Source organism: Corapipo altera, unplaced genomic scaffold, assembly GCF_003945725.1.
Source record: "Corapipo altera isolate COAL_440 unplaced genomic scaffold, ASM394572v1 69, whole genome shotgun sequence".
Lineage (NCBI taxonomy): Eukaryota > Metazoa > Chordata > Aves > Passeriformes > Pipridae > Corapipo > Corapipo altera.
Window position 1 is genome coordinate 3,142,453 of NW_020884908.1, and position 13,088 is coordinate 3,155,540.

The 13,088-nt window shown below is 40.5% G+C and overlaps 1 protein-coding gene across 4 annotated transcripts in view; it reads right to left on the reverse strand.

Annotated features, from left to right (window-relative positions):
* Window positions 1-1,105: 1,105 nt before the first annotated feature.
* OTUD4 (OTU deubiquitinase 4) overlaps window positions 1,106-13,088 on the reverse strand; it is a 28,125-nt gene continuing 16,142 nt past the window's right edge. The window contains exons 14-22 of one of the 4 annotated variants that reach the window (XM_027652955.1): window positions 12,507-12,672; window positions 11,152-11,272; window positions 9,099-9,154; window positions 8,390-8,548; window positions 7,714-7,852; window positions 6,640-6,719; window positions 6,450-6,564; window positions 5,702-5,742; window positions 1,106-3,760 (exon numbers count right to left, since the gene is read on the reverse strand). In XM_027652955.1, coding sequence (XP_027508756.1) covers window positions 2,510-3,760; window positions 5,702-5,742; window positions 6,450-6,564; window positions 6,640-6,719; window positions 7,714-7,852; window positions 8,390-8,548; window positions 9,099-9,154; window positions 11,152-11,272; window positions 12,507-12,672 — 2,128 coding nt within the window. In that variant the 3' untranslated portion in view covers window positions 1,106-2,509. Of the gene's footprint in view, window positions 3,761-5,701; window positions 5,743-6,449; window positions 6,720-7,713; window positions 7,853-8,389; window positions 8,549-9,098; window positions 9,155-11,151; window positions 11,273-12,506; window positions 12,673-13,088 lie in introns of all 4 variants that reach the window. The other 3 variants (XM_027652954.1, XM_027652956.1, XM_027652953.1) reach the window with 3 other exon arrangements.

Consider the following 13,088-nt stretch of genomic DNA (forward strand, 5'->3'; position numbering starts at 1 on the left):
TTTTTTTAATCCTCTGTCCCTGTGCATCAACTCTCAGACCTAGTTACAGGAAAATAATCAGTTAAATAATCTTAAAGAAACATTGACATCCTTTCAGTCTTTCCAACTCGTTCTTCAGTGCCATCTTTCCATGGAGAGATGAAGTTTTTATAAGGCTAAGATGCAGGAATTACTTTTTCCTGAAGTACGAGCTTTGATCCTTACTATAGACAAAAGTGAAGGTAAATTAAAAATAGCTTGTCAGAAACTTTTTCCATATAAATCAAGGTCCTTCAGGGAGCCAGAAGGGAAATTTAAAGGTTCCTACTTAAGTTTTGCAGACTTGTAAAAATAACTTTCAGCTGTACATCTTAAAAGGAGGGATGTTTTCCATTCAGCAGTTCTCTGGTCTGCTGCCTTCACTGATTAGGATGTGAAAAACATTATGGGAGAAAACATAGCTTTGTTCCTTATTTACATTTTTGCCTCACAAGTTACAGAAAGGAGTGGTTTGTCCTTTATTTTTATTTAGAGTAGCAAGGCAGGACACAGGCCCAGCTGAAATACTTTGTCAGTTTTCAGAAGTGAATTCTAAAAGCACATCCCTACCACTTACTGTCATTCCTCTCTTCACCATTGTTTCCTCCTGAACAAGTTTCTGTAGGAAGTGTTACTGCCTTCAGTCTTGCAACAAGGCTGTTGTAGTACAGTATGATTATTTCAGTGACTGCTGGACAAATCTGGGGTACTCTGGAGTTAAAAATTTACCAGTAAATATGACAAGCAGCTCCCCTTTAAGTTTCTGAAAGTAGTTGAGGTAAACAGAAAACCTCAACTCTTAAATCCCTCAGTGCTTGCTTAGTTCTCAACCTGAAAAACTGAAGATTGCCTCTTTTAAAATCCTGAATACATTTCTGAATGGAAAGGTATTTAGATTAAAAAAAGAAAAACCAAATGCCTTCAGCAGGACCTCTACCACCACAAATAAAAACTAGAAATCTAGCGTACACCCTTTTTGTTTGCACCTTGCGAGGTGCTGCTGTCTACAAGTGGCTCTATCAAAACAACACTTCATTTAACATCGTTGCAACAGGTTAAAGAATGTAAATATAATTTAGAAAGGAAGTGAAAAGACAAACATTTATTTTTATTAGGGGTTTATACACAGCATGCATCTGAAAACAAACTCTTCACCATGTAACTATCACTCTGGTTTCCTCACCAAGGGTGCACAATCTCAGACACGAATGCAGGGGTACCATCACTTACACTACTGTATACAGAGATATAAAAATATACACAACAGTTAAATTTTACAGAGCAACGGAGCTGAGTGAATACTGTGCACACTGCACTCTCCAGGTTTGGACAGCTGAACATCCAAACGGCAAAGGCAACAGGAACACTGCGGAGATCGTAATCGGGGTCAGAAGAAACAGCATCAGAACTCTGACACAGTGTAAAAATATAAGGCAGAAGCCACTTTCTTCTGAATTGTAGGGAAGAGCAGAGCACACAGAGACTCCCCCTCTTGCTTTTAAAAGTAGTTCCAGCAAGGAGCTGTACATGCAAAACATCAACAGTGCAACAACAAAGGAATACTGAACAGTAGCTCAATCGTACAAACTTAAAAAAACGTAACACGTACTTTATGCATCTCCTCACAAAATATCTAGGATTTGTCAGTGCATTAGTGTTAAAGTGGCATTAAAAAAACTTCTGCTATTATAACAGATGCAGAATTATTTTGGAAATGCATAGCATCTACATTTTTATTGTCTTTGTAATTATTCAGTTGGCATAGGCACCATTCTAGTCACACCAGCATTAAGAAGAACTCGTGGTGGAAACAGCCATTCTTATCAGTTCATACACAGGTATTTCTTGACTGCTCGTCTTGATTTTGATTTCACCAAATAAATGCTTTTTAAAATTCAAAAATATACCCTATGATTATGAAAAGAACTATATACAACATACCTAAGACACAGGGTTAGCTGGCTGCCATACGTGTAACACACAAGAGAAACATTCAAGTTTGACAGATATTTTTTCTTTTTGAGATGAAAGGCCTTTGGGTTGGAAGCATATCAGAGACAACAGTGCAGTAGGCTGAGAATTCCTTTAGCTCAGTTCAGAACTAAGGCATTGTATGATAAAATATACATTTATATTTGGTGCAATGTTATTGTCAATTTTAGAATCTAGATCATGTCAAATGCTATAATTTGTCACTCTAGTAAACGTACATATCCATCTTCTATCACAAACTCAAACCTTTGTGGGGAAAAAAATTACCAAAACACTAAACCTATATTGGTTTTTTCTAATTTGACATTGAGGAAAAACTGCTAAGCCAAACAAACTCTAAAATCCCCCCAAAAACCCTACGCTAGGACTTCACATACTCTTAGTCTTTATTTGCCAAAAGTTAAACGTATCCTTGAACTTCACTAAGAAGAAATTAAGATTTTAAACTGCTACTTCAAATTACATTTTGCATTTCAGATTTTTCAATTATCCACTCACTCTACGCTTGCTGCCCCCTCTGATTATCTCCCAGTGCTGCCCTTCTCCTGTCGTTCCGGTACGGCTGCCCTCTGAAGTTCCGCTGATATTGGTAGCCGTCATCTCTGCTTCTGCCAGGTGGTCCTTTCCAGGCCTCCTCATTTCTTTGGAACTGGTATCCTCCCCTGCTGGAATAACCCCTGTCCAGTCTAGGCCTTCTGCCTCCTCCGTAAGTCTGGTTATAGAACTGCTTGGATCTACCACTCCTCAGCATGTCGGAAACTTCGCTCTCATCCTCGGAACTCTCTTCCCTCGTTCTCTGTGCCCTGCTTTCCATCTGTAGATTACCAGCACCCTTGGAATCCCTACCTTTACCAGTCTTCTCCTTGCGGCTGGCAATGCTGTTTTTCAGTTCGTTTTTTGGAGGCTCTGCCAGCGGTGACTGAGAGCTGAGCGCTGCCGGCTGCCTCTCCGTGCCCGGAGCCTGCGGAGCCTGCGGAGCACGGTGCTGCTGCCCAGCTGGTTTCTGCTTGGGAGCAGCCGCAGGACAAGTCTGCTCCAGCTGAGGTGCCCTGGCTGAAGTGTCTTTTGGGGCACTGCACTGGCTGCCTGCAGCAGCCACAGGGAACGGGACGGTGGTGGAGCCGCTGCTCCTGTTGTTCTTCAGGAGCTGCTCTGCACAGTTCACCCCCGGCACCGGAGCGCTGCTTTCTTTGCCCGCGTACATGCTGGCAGAGGTGCCAGCTGCTGCCTCTTTGTCCTCGGGTGACATGACAACACTGGGTCTCCCTACCGAATTTTCAATGAAACCCTGAACTGGGTACCCATACCAAAAGTGAGGAAAGAAAGGAGGTGCTATTGGAACAGCTCCTAGAAAGTGATTGTGTCCAAAGGGTGGCTGAGGGAACATATTTTTCCCTCTCAGGGACTCCTCATAGTTTGCATGAAGAGCTTGCGCTGGATTCTCTGCTTCTACGCAGACCTGTCCTTGGCTTTCTGACACCTGAGCTGTGGGTATAATCAGAGGCAGTGATGGAGATCTGCTGTCAGCCTGTGGAATTTGGCCGTTGGATCTGGCCTCGCTCTGAACACCAAAGTGCCTGTTGGGTCGCGCAGCTTCGCTGTCGTTCTGAGCCGGCGGAGCCTCCTGGAACCAGGGGTTGTGCGGATACACAGGGAGGGACACGTTCGGGTACATTCTAACAGCAGCTAAATAGGCCTGGTGCAGGGGGTACAAGTAAGAGTGGGGTGCCCACATGGGACAACTGTATGCCTGCAAGACAGCAGGGGGAAAAGAATAAAAAAAAAAAAAAAAAAATCAATTATTCGGTCTTTTAAATGTTCAGACTGACATAAAAGCACACCAGTCATTTACCGTTTTGAACCAGTTAATTATAGGAAATAAAAGATAATTTTATTTACAGTGCCCTCAGCTCTAAATCCTAGGACTCTAGGATGGTGTTCTTATTTTTTGATTCCTTCCAAATGCAGTTGAAATGGACAACGGTTATGACCAGTAAGAAAACTTAAGTAACAATTTTTATATAATTAAACACAGTGCTATGAAGTCAAGCTTTAGCTATGCGTGTGAAGACAAACATTTTAAATTCATTTTCCAGAATCACCTCTATTAATTGGCAATTCATTCTACCAGTCTGCTTTGGAAATTTTAAAGGGATAATAATCAAAACAACTAGAAGCCATACCATACACATTTTTTTACTGGAAAAAAAAAAAAAAAGACTATTCTGAGACCCAAAGTTAGATTATTTCCCTGAGGACTATTTGTAGATTGAAATCCATATATATCCACAGGTCAGCTTTCTTCGAAGCCCTCCCAAAAATTTGGGATACAGGTTTCATTAGAATATCCAGTGCACTTTTCCAGCTAGTGATGTGAGTCACCAGTGGACACAAAGCCCTTTCAGTAGCAACCTCTCCTGTGCTGGTAGTGAACACGAGCCATGTTGACAACACTGATGTGTCTGTCCCCTTCCCTTTTCTCTAATTCCATGTTAATGAACCAGCATCTGTAGAAACAATCCCTGGAGCAAACTACCCTGAAAAGCCTACCCAGACCTGCCCTCCATGGGAATAGTCCATTCCCTCTGAATATGAAGCTGGAAGGGTGTGGATAACAGCAGGGCAGGAACCCAGTTCCTGGGTCTGCTGTACCCTGTGACACCAGCAGAGGAGCACAGCCACTAGATCGTGGTCCTGGGGCCAGCAGATGGTGCTGGAGCACCAGAACGACAGACTAGATCCCAGATAATCCAAAGTACCAGTAAGGAGAGTCCCAAACATATGTCAGCTTATGAAACACATGCTGTTTAAATACTTTGCAGTGACACTTGCTAATTAATGACTTATGGATTTCCCGTTTAGCAAAGAGACTTCTATTAGGCACAGTTACCAAATTTACATGGTAAACTGTGCTGAACCTTTCCTCTTTCCATGCCCACACACCAAGGAATCATTGCTATGGGTAAAGTCATGTGGAATAAACCCAAGAGCTCTCAGCACCTTGCTCAAAATCGTTTGCCTGACTGAAAGAGTAAGAAGGCAAAAAAGGAACATTTTTATGTGCAGAAAGGAGAAACTAAACAAACAACTAGTCCTTGCCAAGTAATGGAAAATACTGATTGTTTGGATGAGCCTCTTCCCCAGCCACACACAGATTTGCATCACATTTACACATCAACTGCTGTTATTATTACTGAAAGGGTTAAAAGTAAAATACTGTTGTCATCAACCTGAGCAGAAAGGACAGACATGCAGGTTTATTTAAGGGAGTGTCCCCAGGGAAAGATCTTGGGATCTGTACTGCAGTGGCTTTGCCAGTACACAGGCATGGCTGAAGTTCAAGGGCATTTTCTCTTTCCCTATACCCTGCATCCGAAAGAGTGGATCTTCACACTCAATTTATCTGTGATTTTGTAAAGCACATTCTGCTGACTGTACAGCCACAGCTGGGAGCCAATAGCTCTCACTATTGTTCAGATAAAGTTGATTTCTATTGACTTGAACTGCACTCTGGACCACTGCTGGAATCCCAGTTAACAGAAGAGAAAATAAAGTATTTCAAATTTAAAGATGGACTTGAAATGTAGAGCCTGCAGCAACCAAATCTCTGCACTCGAAGTCCTACCAAGCATTTACAAACAATTTTTATGGTATTACAAACAAAAAAACATAATGAAGTTTGAAGAGTTACCTTCACGCCAAGATTGAAGAAAAATCTAAGAATATTCTTATCTAGAAAGAAAAAAAAAAAGCCAGAAAAAAAGATTTATTAAAACCTAAAATATTTCATCTGATACAAAAATTAGTCCCTCCCTAAAGTTCCATTTCAGTAGCAAATAGTGGTATTAAGTTGCTGCTTGTATGTCTTTCACTGATTCACTGGGGGGGTTTTTGCCACAGTTCAGATATTTAGAACACAACAGCAATTTAAATTTCAGTTTTAAGAGTCTGTGGAACTGAACCTCTATTTTACAAAGAAAGAGTTCAGTAAACAAACCACCATGCAGTCAGACATGAGATGTTCTTTATGGGCATACCTTGCATTTGTAGTATGCCAAAACCTGTGTTTTAGAAACACTCAACAGCTTCCAAGCTTTTTAATTAAATGAGCAAACCTGTCACTGTATCAGGAAGCAGTTCTCCAAAGCTAATTCTTTACACTCAGAAAACCTCAAGTTACAGTGGGTCAAGCTAAGAACCACAAAATGATCATATCAGATTTCCAGATGTGACCACTTCAAACAGTCAGGATCCTGGCAGTGTGAACTGAAGAGCTACAGCTCTATTCAATATCCCCTCCCACATCTCAAACCACAGAGTGACAACAGTTAGATCTGTTGACAAGGACTGACAACGGGACCAAAACAAGCTGTCTCTATCTACATTTTAAGAAAAGAAAACCTATTAGGAAAAATGGTATAAACCCCAGACCTTCTCACCTTTAGGTAAGTCTTCCCCAGTATTGCACAGGGAGTAAGAGGGTGCAACGGCTCTTTCTCCCTTCTCACTTAAAGGGAATCCGGGATAGAGAGGATCCTGGTAAGGATTCAGAGTCTGAGGCAAAGGCATTAAAGGCTGGTTAACTGCTTGTAGCCACACAGGAACTCCAGCAACTGAAGCAGATGTTACCTGAGCCTGTGATACAATAGAGTCAGGTCCCGCTGCTGGTCCTGGCATCAACGAAGAAGCAGGTATTTGGGATGGAATACCTACAGAGGGGAAAAAACCCCAACATATATACATATAGATACACTTAGATATAAAAAATATATACATGCATCAATACATATATAATCACAAGCCAAAATGACAGCAGAAAAGCAAGCTTCCAAATGCAGAGAATAGTTCTCCGAAAGAATGAAACACGTAAGCCAAGCTTTTCAGAAATGGCTAAACTGTTCCCATATTTATTTTTAAAATTACAAATGCCAGAAGGGAATAGGAAGGGGAAAAATGGGGGACCTGAAACTCTTATGTGAATTCCTGAATTTCTCACTCTGACTAGTCATTTACAGTCTGAAATTCAGTTAACTCTAAATCTGAGCTCAGTTTACTGGGCTGTGCATCTTCTGTCACAGACACAGTTATGTATGACAGGATTACTACTGTATCATGTGAACAAAGTATGCTGATCTGAAAGGTAGTCCTGGTACAGAAACACAGCAGTGTGAGAGAAAATACAGCTCCTGATCTAATGGGCAATACTGAATCTAAGCCAATTCCACACACCAAAAGATATGCACAGCACAAAAAATCCCCCATTATACTGGCTTTGCAGCTCAGGTCCAACTGGATCTCATTAGTTCCAGACATACAAGCCCCAAGCTGAGTCCTTAGTCTTATTACATATGACACAGAGCACAAAAACATGTATCAAGTTTCAACATGCTGAATGTGCTCTACCTTAAGCAGATCCTCAAAACTCAATGCTATCCCACTTAGAGGAAAAACAGAGAATTGAGTACACATCCCTCTTCCACCTTCAGGCTGGGAGTGAAGCAAACTGTACATGCAGGCTATCAAAGACTTAACAGAACTCTCACTAGCTTTCAGCAGTGAGAAGCTATATTCCTGTGAATGACTGCCTTTGGAATGTGAATTTATATGAGGCAGTGCCTCCTGGAGGTATCTTCAGTTTAGTAAGGCAGTTAAAGTATTTTTCAGGGTTAGCAGTTTCTGATTTATGTTAATATTCCTTCAAACCTGCTGGTCCATAGGTCGTTGGCTCACTTGGCCAAGCTGGCACGATGGCTGGTACAGAAGGCACTGCTGGAGGTAAATGCACCTCAGAGAAGACTGGTGATGGCGTTGGAGTTACGCTCGGTACGCATTCCGTCAGGTTCTATGAAAACAAAGAAATCACATTAAATTATTCTAAAAGCACACCATTTTTGGTGACCCCTGGTGTGCCTGACCTCTACCAAAACTGATGACTCAGTATTATCCAGACTACCACCATCACCACAGCAAAGTATTAACTTGTGATGTGTCAAAAGAGACCTGAGATCCTGAGCTCTGTCCAGAACATGCCCACCCCACAGGCAGCCATGGGTGCTGTAACCACCCCCACAAGCATCACATTCAAGTATCTCCCACCCAAAAGAAAAGCCACCCTCACAAACCATTACCAATAACCTTGGAGAAACCTGAAAAGGCAAAAGCAAAGAATTTAAAGCGAAAAGCACAGTTTACTTGGTAGAAAGATCTGAAATAACCCCTCCCTCAGAAGAGAATAGATATACTTTCACTTTTCTAGCATGGGTTGTCCTTTTACATTCTTTATGTTGGACATAACAGATTCCTAACTGTAAATACGAAATTTTAGCATTATCACCATAGAAATGACTAGGTAATTAAAAGCCAGTATTGCTATACATACGTGGCTGTGATGAAGCTCCCCTTTGTCTGAAGTCTCCTGACTGGAAAACTTTGAAATCAAACAAACATTTCTTACTTGCTCAGCAAGCATCGAAGAATCTGTTTTTACTTGTTCCAAAGGAGACGAAGCTTTTGGATAGCTCTCATCTTGACTATTCTTCTAAAGCAAAGTTAGAAACAACAGACACAGCTAGTCTAACAGTAAGATTAACTTTACAAAGAGTTATGCAAAAATAGTAAACCACACTCCATACAAAAGTGGGCTAAGCACCCGATCACGATTATACTAGTGTAACATTTTGCTCATTGAAAGGACAGCAAAGGTTAAAAGCCAACAAGGGGCCATAAATCTTCACTGAACTTCAGAGCTCATGGTCTGTTAGCACAGTAGCTATTAGCAAACATCAAATCTTCTATGGTCCCATTATACTGAAAGTACAGACTGTACTAAGCAATTACAAATTCAGATTCTTAAGTTCTCTCGATAGCCCAGATTTGAGAACTCAGATTGCAGAGAAAGACTATAATTATGGGTTACAGGGGCTGAGGAAAGCTGACAGAAATACAAGCCTCCAAACTTAGGAGTATTTCTTTAAAAGCTGTAAAGCAGCAGCAGCAATCACGGCTCTAAAGGCAGCTATTGCTCTGCTAATCATGTATCAGAGAAGCAATAACATTAAAAAAAAATTTGGTCTTTTCTTTAAGATTACCTCAGATGAATTTGGCTCAAGCTTCTGACTTAAGTGGATCTGCCTGGAATTTGACTCTGCAACACCAAGACATAACCTAGTAAATGAACCATTACACCACTTACGGCTATCACAACTTAAGCCAGTTAAAGTTTGTCTTTCCAAAATTAAACTTTCAAAACCAAACCTGCACCTGAGTACATATTACTTCAGAAAACTTCTATTTTTATCAAAGATCAAAGCATCCTAAAACAAACAGTTCTTAGGACAGTGACAGAGCAGCTATTTCAACCTGGGTTTTCCAAGCTCTACAGTTCTTTACTAATATTTGTTAACCATTTCAGTGATGCTTGAGGGAAGCAGAAATGAAACACAGCTGTCCCTTCAAACATATTCATCCTGAATTGCTCCTAATGAAACAGAAGTATGTTTGTACTTTGCTTAAAGTGAACATGTTCTGATCTGCATTTTCATATTCAAGTGTTAAGATAACAGAAGCTCAAACTCTTGTCTACTTTTGACTGAGTAAAAGAGCAGTTTAGAAGGTTTCAGTGGTTGAAAATATCTAAAAAGTTTTCAGACTGCTGCAGAAAGTTTAATTTCTCAAGCACCAGCAAACGCCTTGGTGGGGAAAACGGTGTTAAAAAATAATTGCAACATAATCTTCGCATAAGATTTGTACAAGTTCTTCACATTCTGGTTTATGTTTAAATCTGGTTACCACTGCTTGTCAATCAAACTCATATGTATTTTTTTAAAGCTTAGTACTTGCACCATCACAACTAGACAACACTGTAAATTAAAACACTATTGATTATGAGAATTACTGCCAATTCCCCAAGCACCAACAGGAATCTCTAAACACTCAGAAGGATGTACAGTTTTGTACATCCACAGCATTGTTGACCAAATTTCACAAGGGGCAATGAAATCCTGAGTGTCACAAAAACAGAGAAAGCTGGACATGCCATGCACTTCAGCCAAATCCATCATGACACTGTAGTAAAGAGCTTTCTCTACCATGAACGTTCTTTTTGGCATTGCTGATGAAACAACTTTTCAAAGGAAACAAGTTTTCAGACATTTAGAGAACGAAAAATAAGCAAGATAGGTCCTTGTGAGACCATTCAATAAAGCATTACATGTTGTAAGAGGGACTAGCACGTGGTATTGCCAGAGATAAAGAAACACAACAAAAAATTTTAAAAAATGGAGGGAAGGAGTAACTTCTGTAAGAAGGCTAAGGAGCCTGAATTTTATTTAGTCAGGGGGGAAAAAAAAAAAAGTGGAAGAAGCCAAGCTCAAATTTGGTTTTTAGTCATGGCAAAGCTGACAGGACAAAAAATTAAAACCTAAATAAAATTAAAAAATCCCATCAAACACTATCAGTTACAATTAGCAAAGATTTACTAACTACCTCCTGACAGCTACAGCTTTCATCTATTACTGTCACGTTCTGCTTCCTCACAGAAGAGGAAGAGCTTTGAGTCCACGAAGAGAAAAGCTAAAAAGTGTCGTAACTGACTGGGGGAGGGAGAAAACCCAAACAAAATTTTGAGCATGTCGCAGATCTTTCTACTGTAAAGAGGGGTTTTTTTCCAACTCTTCTGTACACCAGCTTCTCCCCTTTCTGTGCCATTGTATGCTAATTCTTAACCATGCCACATTGAATACTTTTACCTGCTTCTCTCTTATCTGACTCCAGTAAGCACTCCTAATGCTCCTCCCACTGGCACTTTCTGCCACACACTCTAGAATTTCAAAAGGATCTAATTTAGGGTAGCTCTGTTAAGTCTTTTAGTTTCTCTTATTCCTCTTCCCATTTACTACAAAAATCCCAGTGAGGGGTCTGCTCTCTCAGCCTCATTGACAAAGCAGGAAAACAGGCACTTTCTTCACAAAACACACCTTTGCTACCTTGAGCCTAGCTTAGTTTGGCACTGTTATTTATGATCATTTTCTCCTCACTGCCTAAAGACATGCCTTATCTTGAATAAGCTCTGAGGCTGGTAACAAAACCAAGCAAACAAAACAAAACAAAAAAGTACCTTAATCTAAAACCATTTATTTTTACCTTTTTCCTTCTGCTCTTCCACCTCTGCTGTCCACTTGCTGTTTCTTCTTTCAGTATTTGAGAACTTTTTCTGGTTTAAATTATCCATAGTCTGTGTAGCAGCCTGACAGACAGACTGATTCTAAGGAGGTTTACAAAAGCAGAAATGTGGATTTATGTAAGTCAGTCCAACGAGACTTTGCCATCATCTGATACATTACTATTATGTCTTCATGACACATATTTATGTCTGCGACAGGCAGAAAGGGGAGGGGGAGCAGTCTTGATCAGTATCATTCAGATTCATCCACTCTCTCATTAGCTGCTAAATTTTGCAAAGTGTCCTTTAAAAGCATTCATGTCATTACCTTACATGACAAAAACTGTTTCGCTCAGACAATAAAAAAAAAATCACATTCTCCTCCTGCAGGTGAGCAAATACAGCAAACTGCTACAGCTCAGAGGGAGAGAACAACCTCTGTCCCTTAGTTTCAGTCTTTTACCTGCTCATTATTCCCAGCCTCGTTTTTGTTCCTGTTTGTCCTAGGATTTAAATCCAAAAAACCCCACACAGCTCTAGAACAAGTCTATGTAGAGAGCAGCTCTTCACCCACAGGACCTGCTCACTTCCCCGGATGTACTGAGACTCCAATCTGCTCTCATTAAAAATGGCATCAATACAATAATCTCTCAAAAATCTAAAGGCTACATCCTTCCCTCAGACTCAGGGAAGTCCACTGAAGCCTGCTCAGCTCCACGACAGAAAGAGAGCAGGTCTGACAAAGCATTTGCATTACACAAGACACCAGGTAAGTTCTCACACCAGTAAGTTCTCGGGCTAGAAAAAAATGTCACTTATAATTAAAACAGGTTTTATGTGAAACAAATAGGAAACAATCCCCTAGTCACTGATACTGTGGTGCTTGGTGCCATCTTACTCAGCTCTTTCTCAGCTAAATTAAACTGTATTTCAGAGCAAGTTCTGTCCTCACCTTGAACTTTGATCCCACCATACATGAAAGAGACAACATCCAAGTAACTAAAAGGGAGTGCAGAGCCTCCCAAACACAGGAGGAACACGAAGAAAAAAGCCTACAGCTGCAGCAGCTCACGTGTCCACCATATTTACATGCTTAAAAAAGAACTGCATGTGGGGGATGTTAATTATTCCCAGGGTAAACTACTAAGTATATTTCTTATCTTTAATATACAAAGCATTGTAGATACCCATATCCCTCCGTAGAAAGTGAGTGCAAAGGAAATAACCCTAATTTTTGAGTGGCAGTGTAATTCAAGCACAGCAAACCAATTGCTAATTAAAGGTTCATGGACAAGTATGGGAAATGCACTATTAATTACAATGAAAAGAAGCATACATTGCAAAGAGCAGGAAAAGCTTGTTCATCCCGCTGCTGGATCTCATAAAGGGAACGAGATTCCTCTATAGCCTGCTTCTCCCTGCGCTCCTCTGGAGACAGGCCAAAGTAGTTACAATCTCTGCTGCCATGGTTCGGGTCCTCAGCTCTCTCCCGCTCCACCTTCCTGTACAGGAAAAAAATGAAGCAGCATCACTTGGACAAAGAAATCCCCCAATATCAAACACAATTCAAGCTCAGGGTAATTATATAAGCATTGCTTATGTGATTCCACATACAGCACATCCCTTTCTGCCAACTGTAGGTTACCCATATGCATAAAATTTAAGGAAGGGAAAGAAATTATTTTGTCCACAATTCAGTTTAATACAATTCTGAAAGGCTTTATAACAAATGGTAATTATTAGACCATAGTTAAAAACCAAATGCCTACATCAAGCCATCTAACCCATTTCTGTGCCAGTTGAGAACTGACCATCCCCCATCTGCTACCTATGAACATACAAGAGAAAGCTGGGGAAGAAGGCTGCTGTAAATATAACAACAAAAAGAAAAATGCATTGTGAATTTTCAATTTCTGAA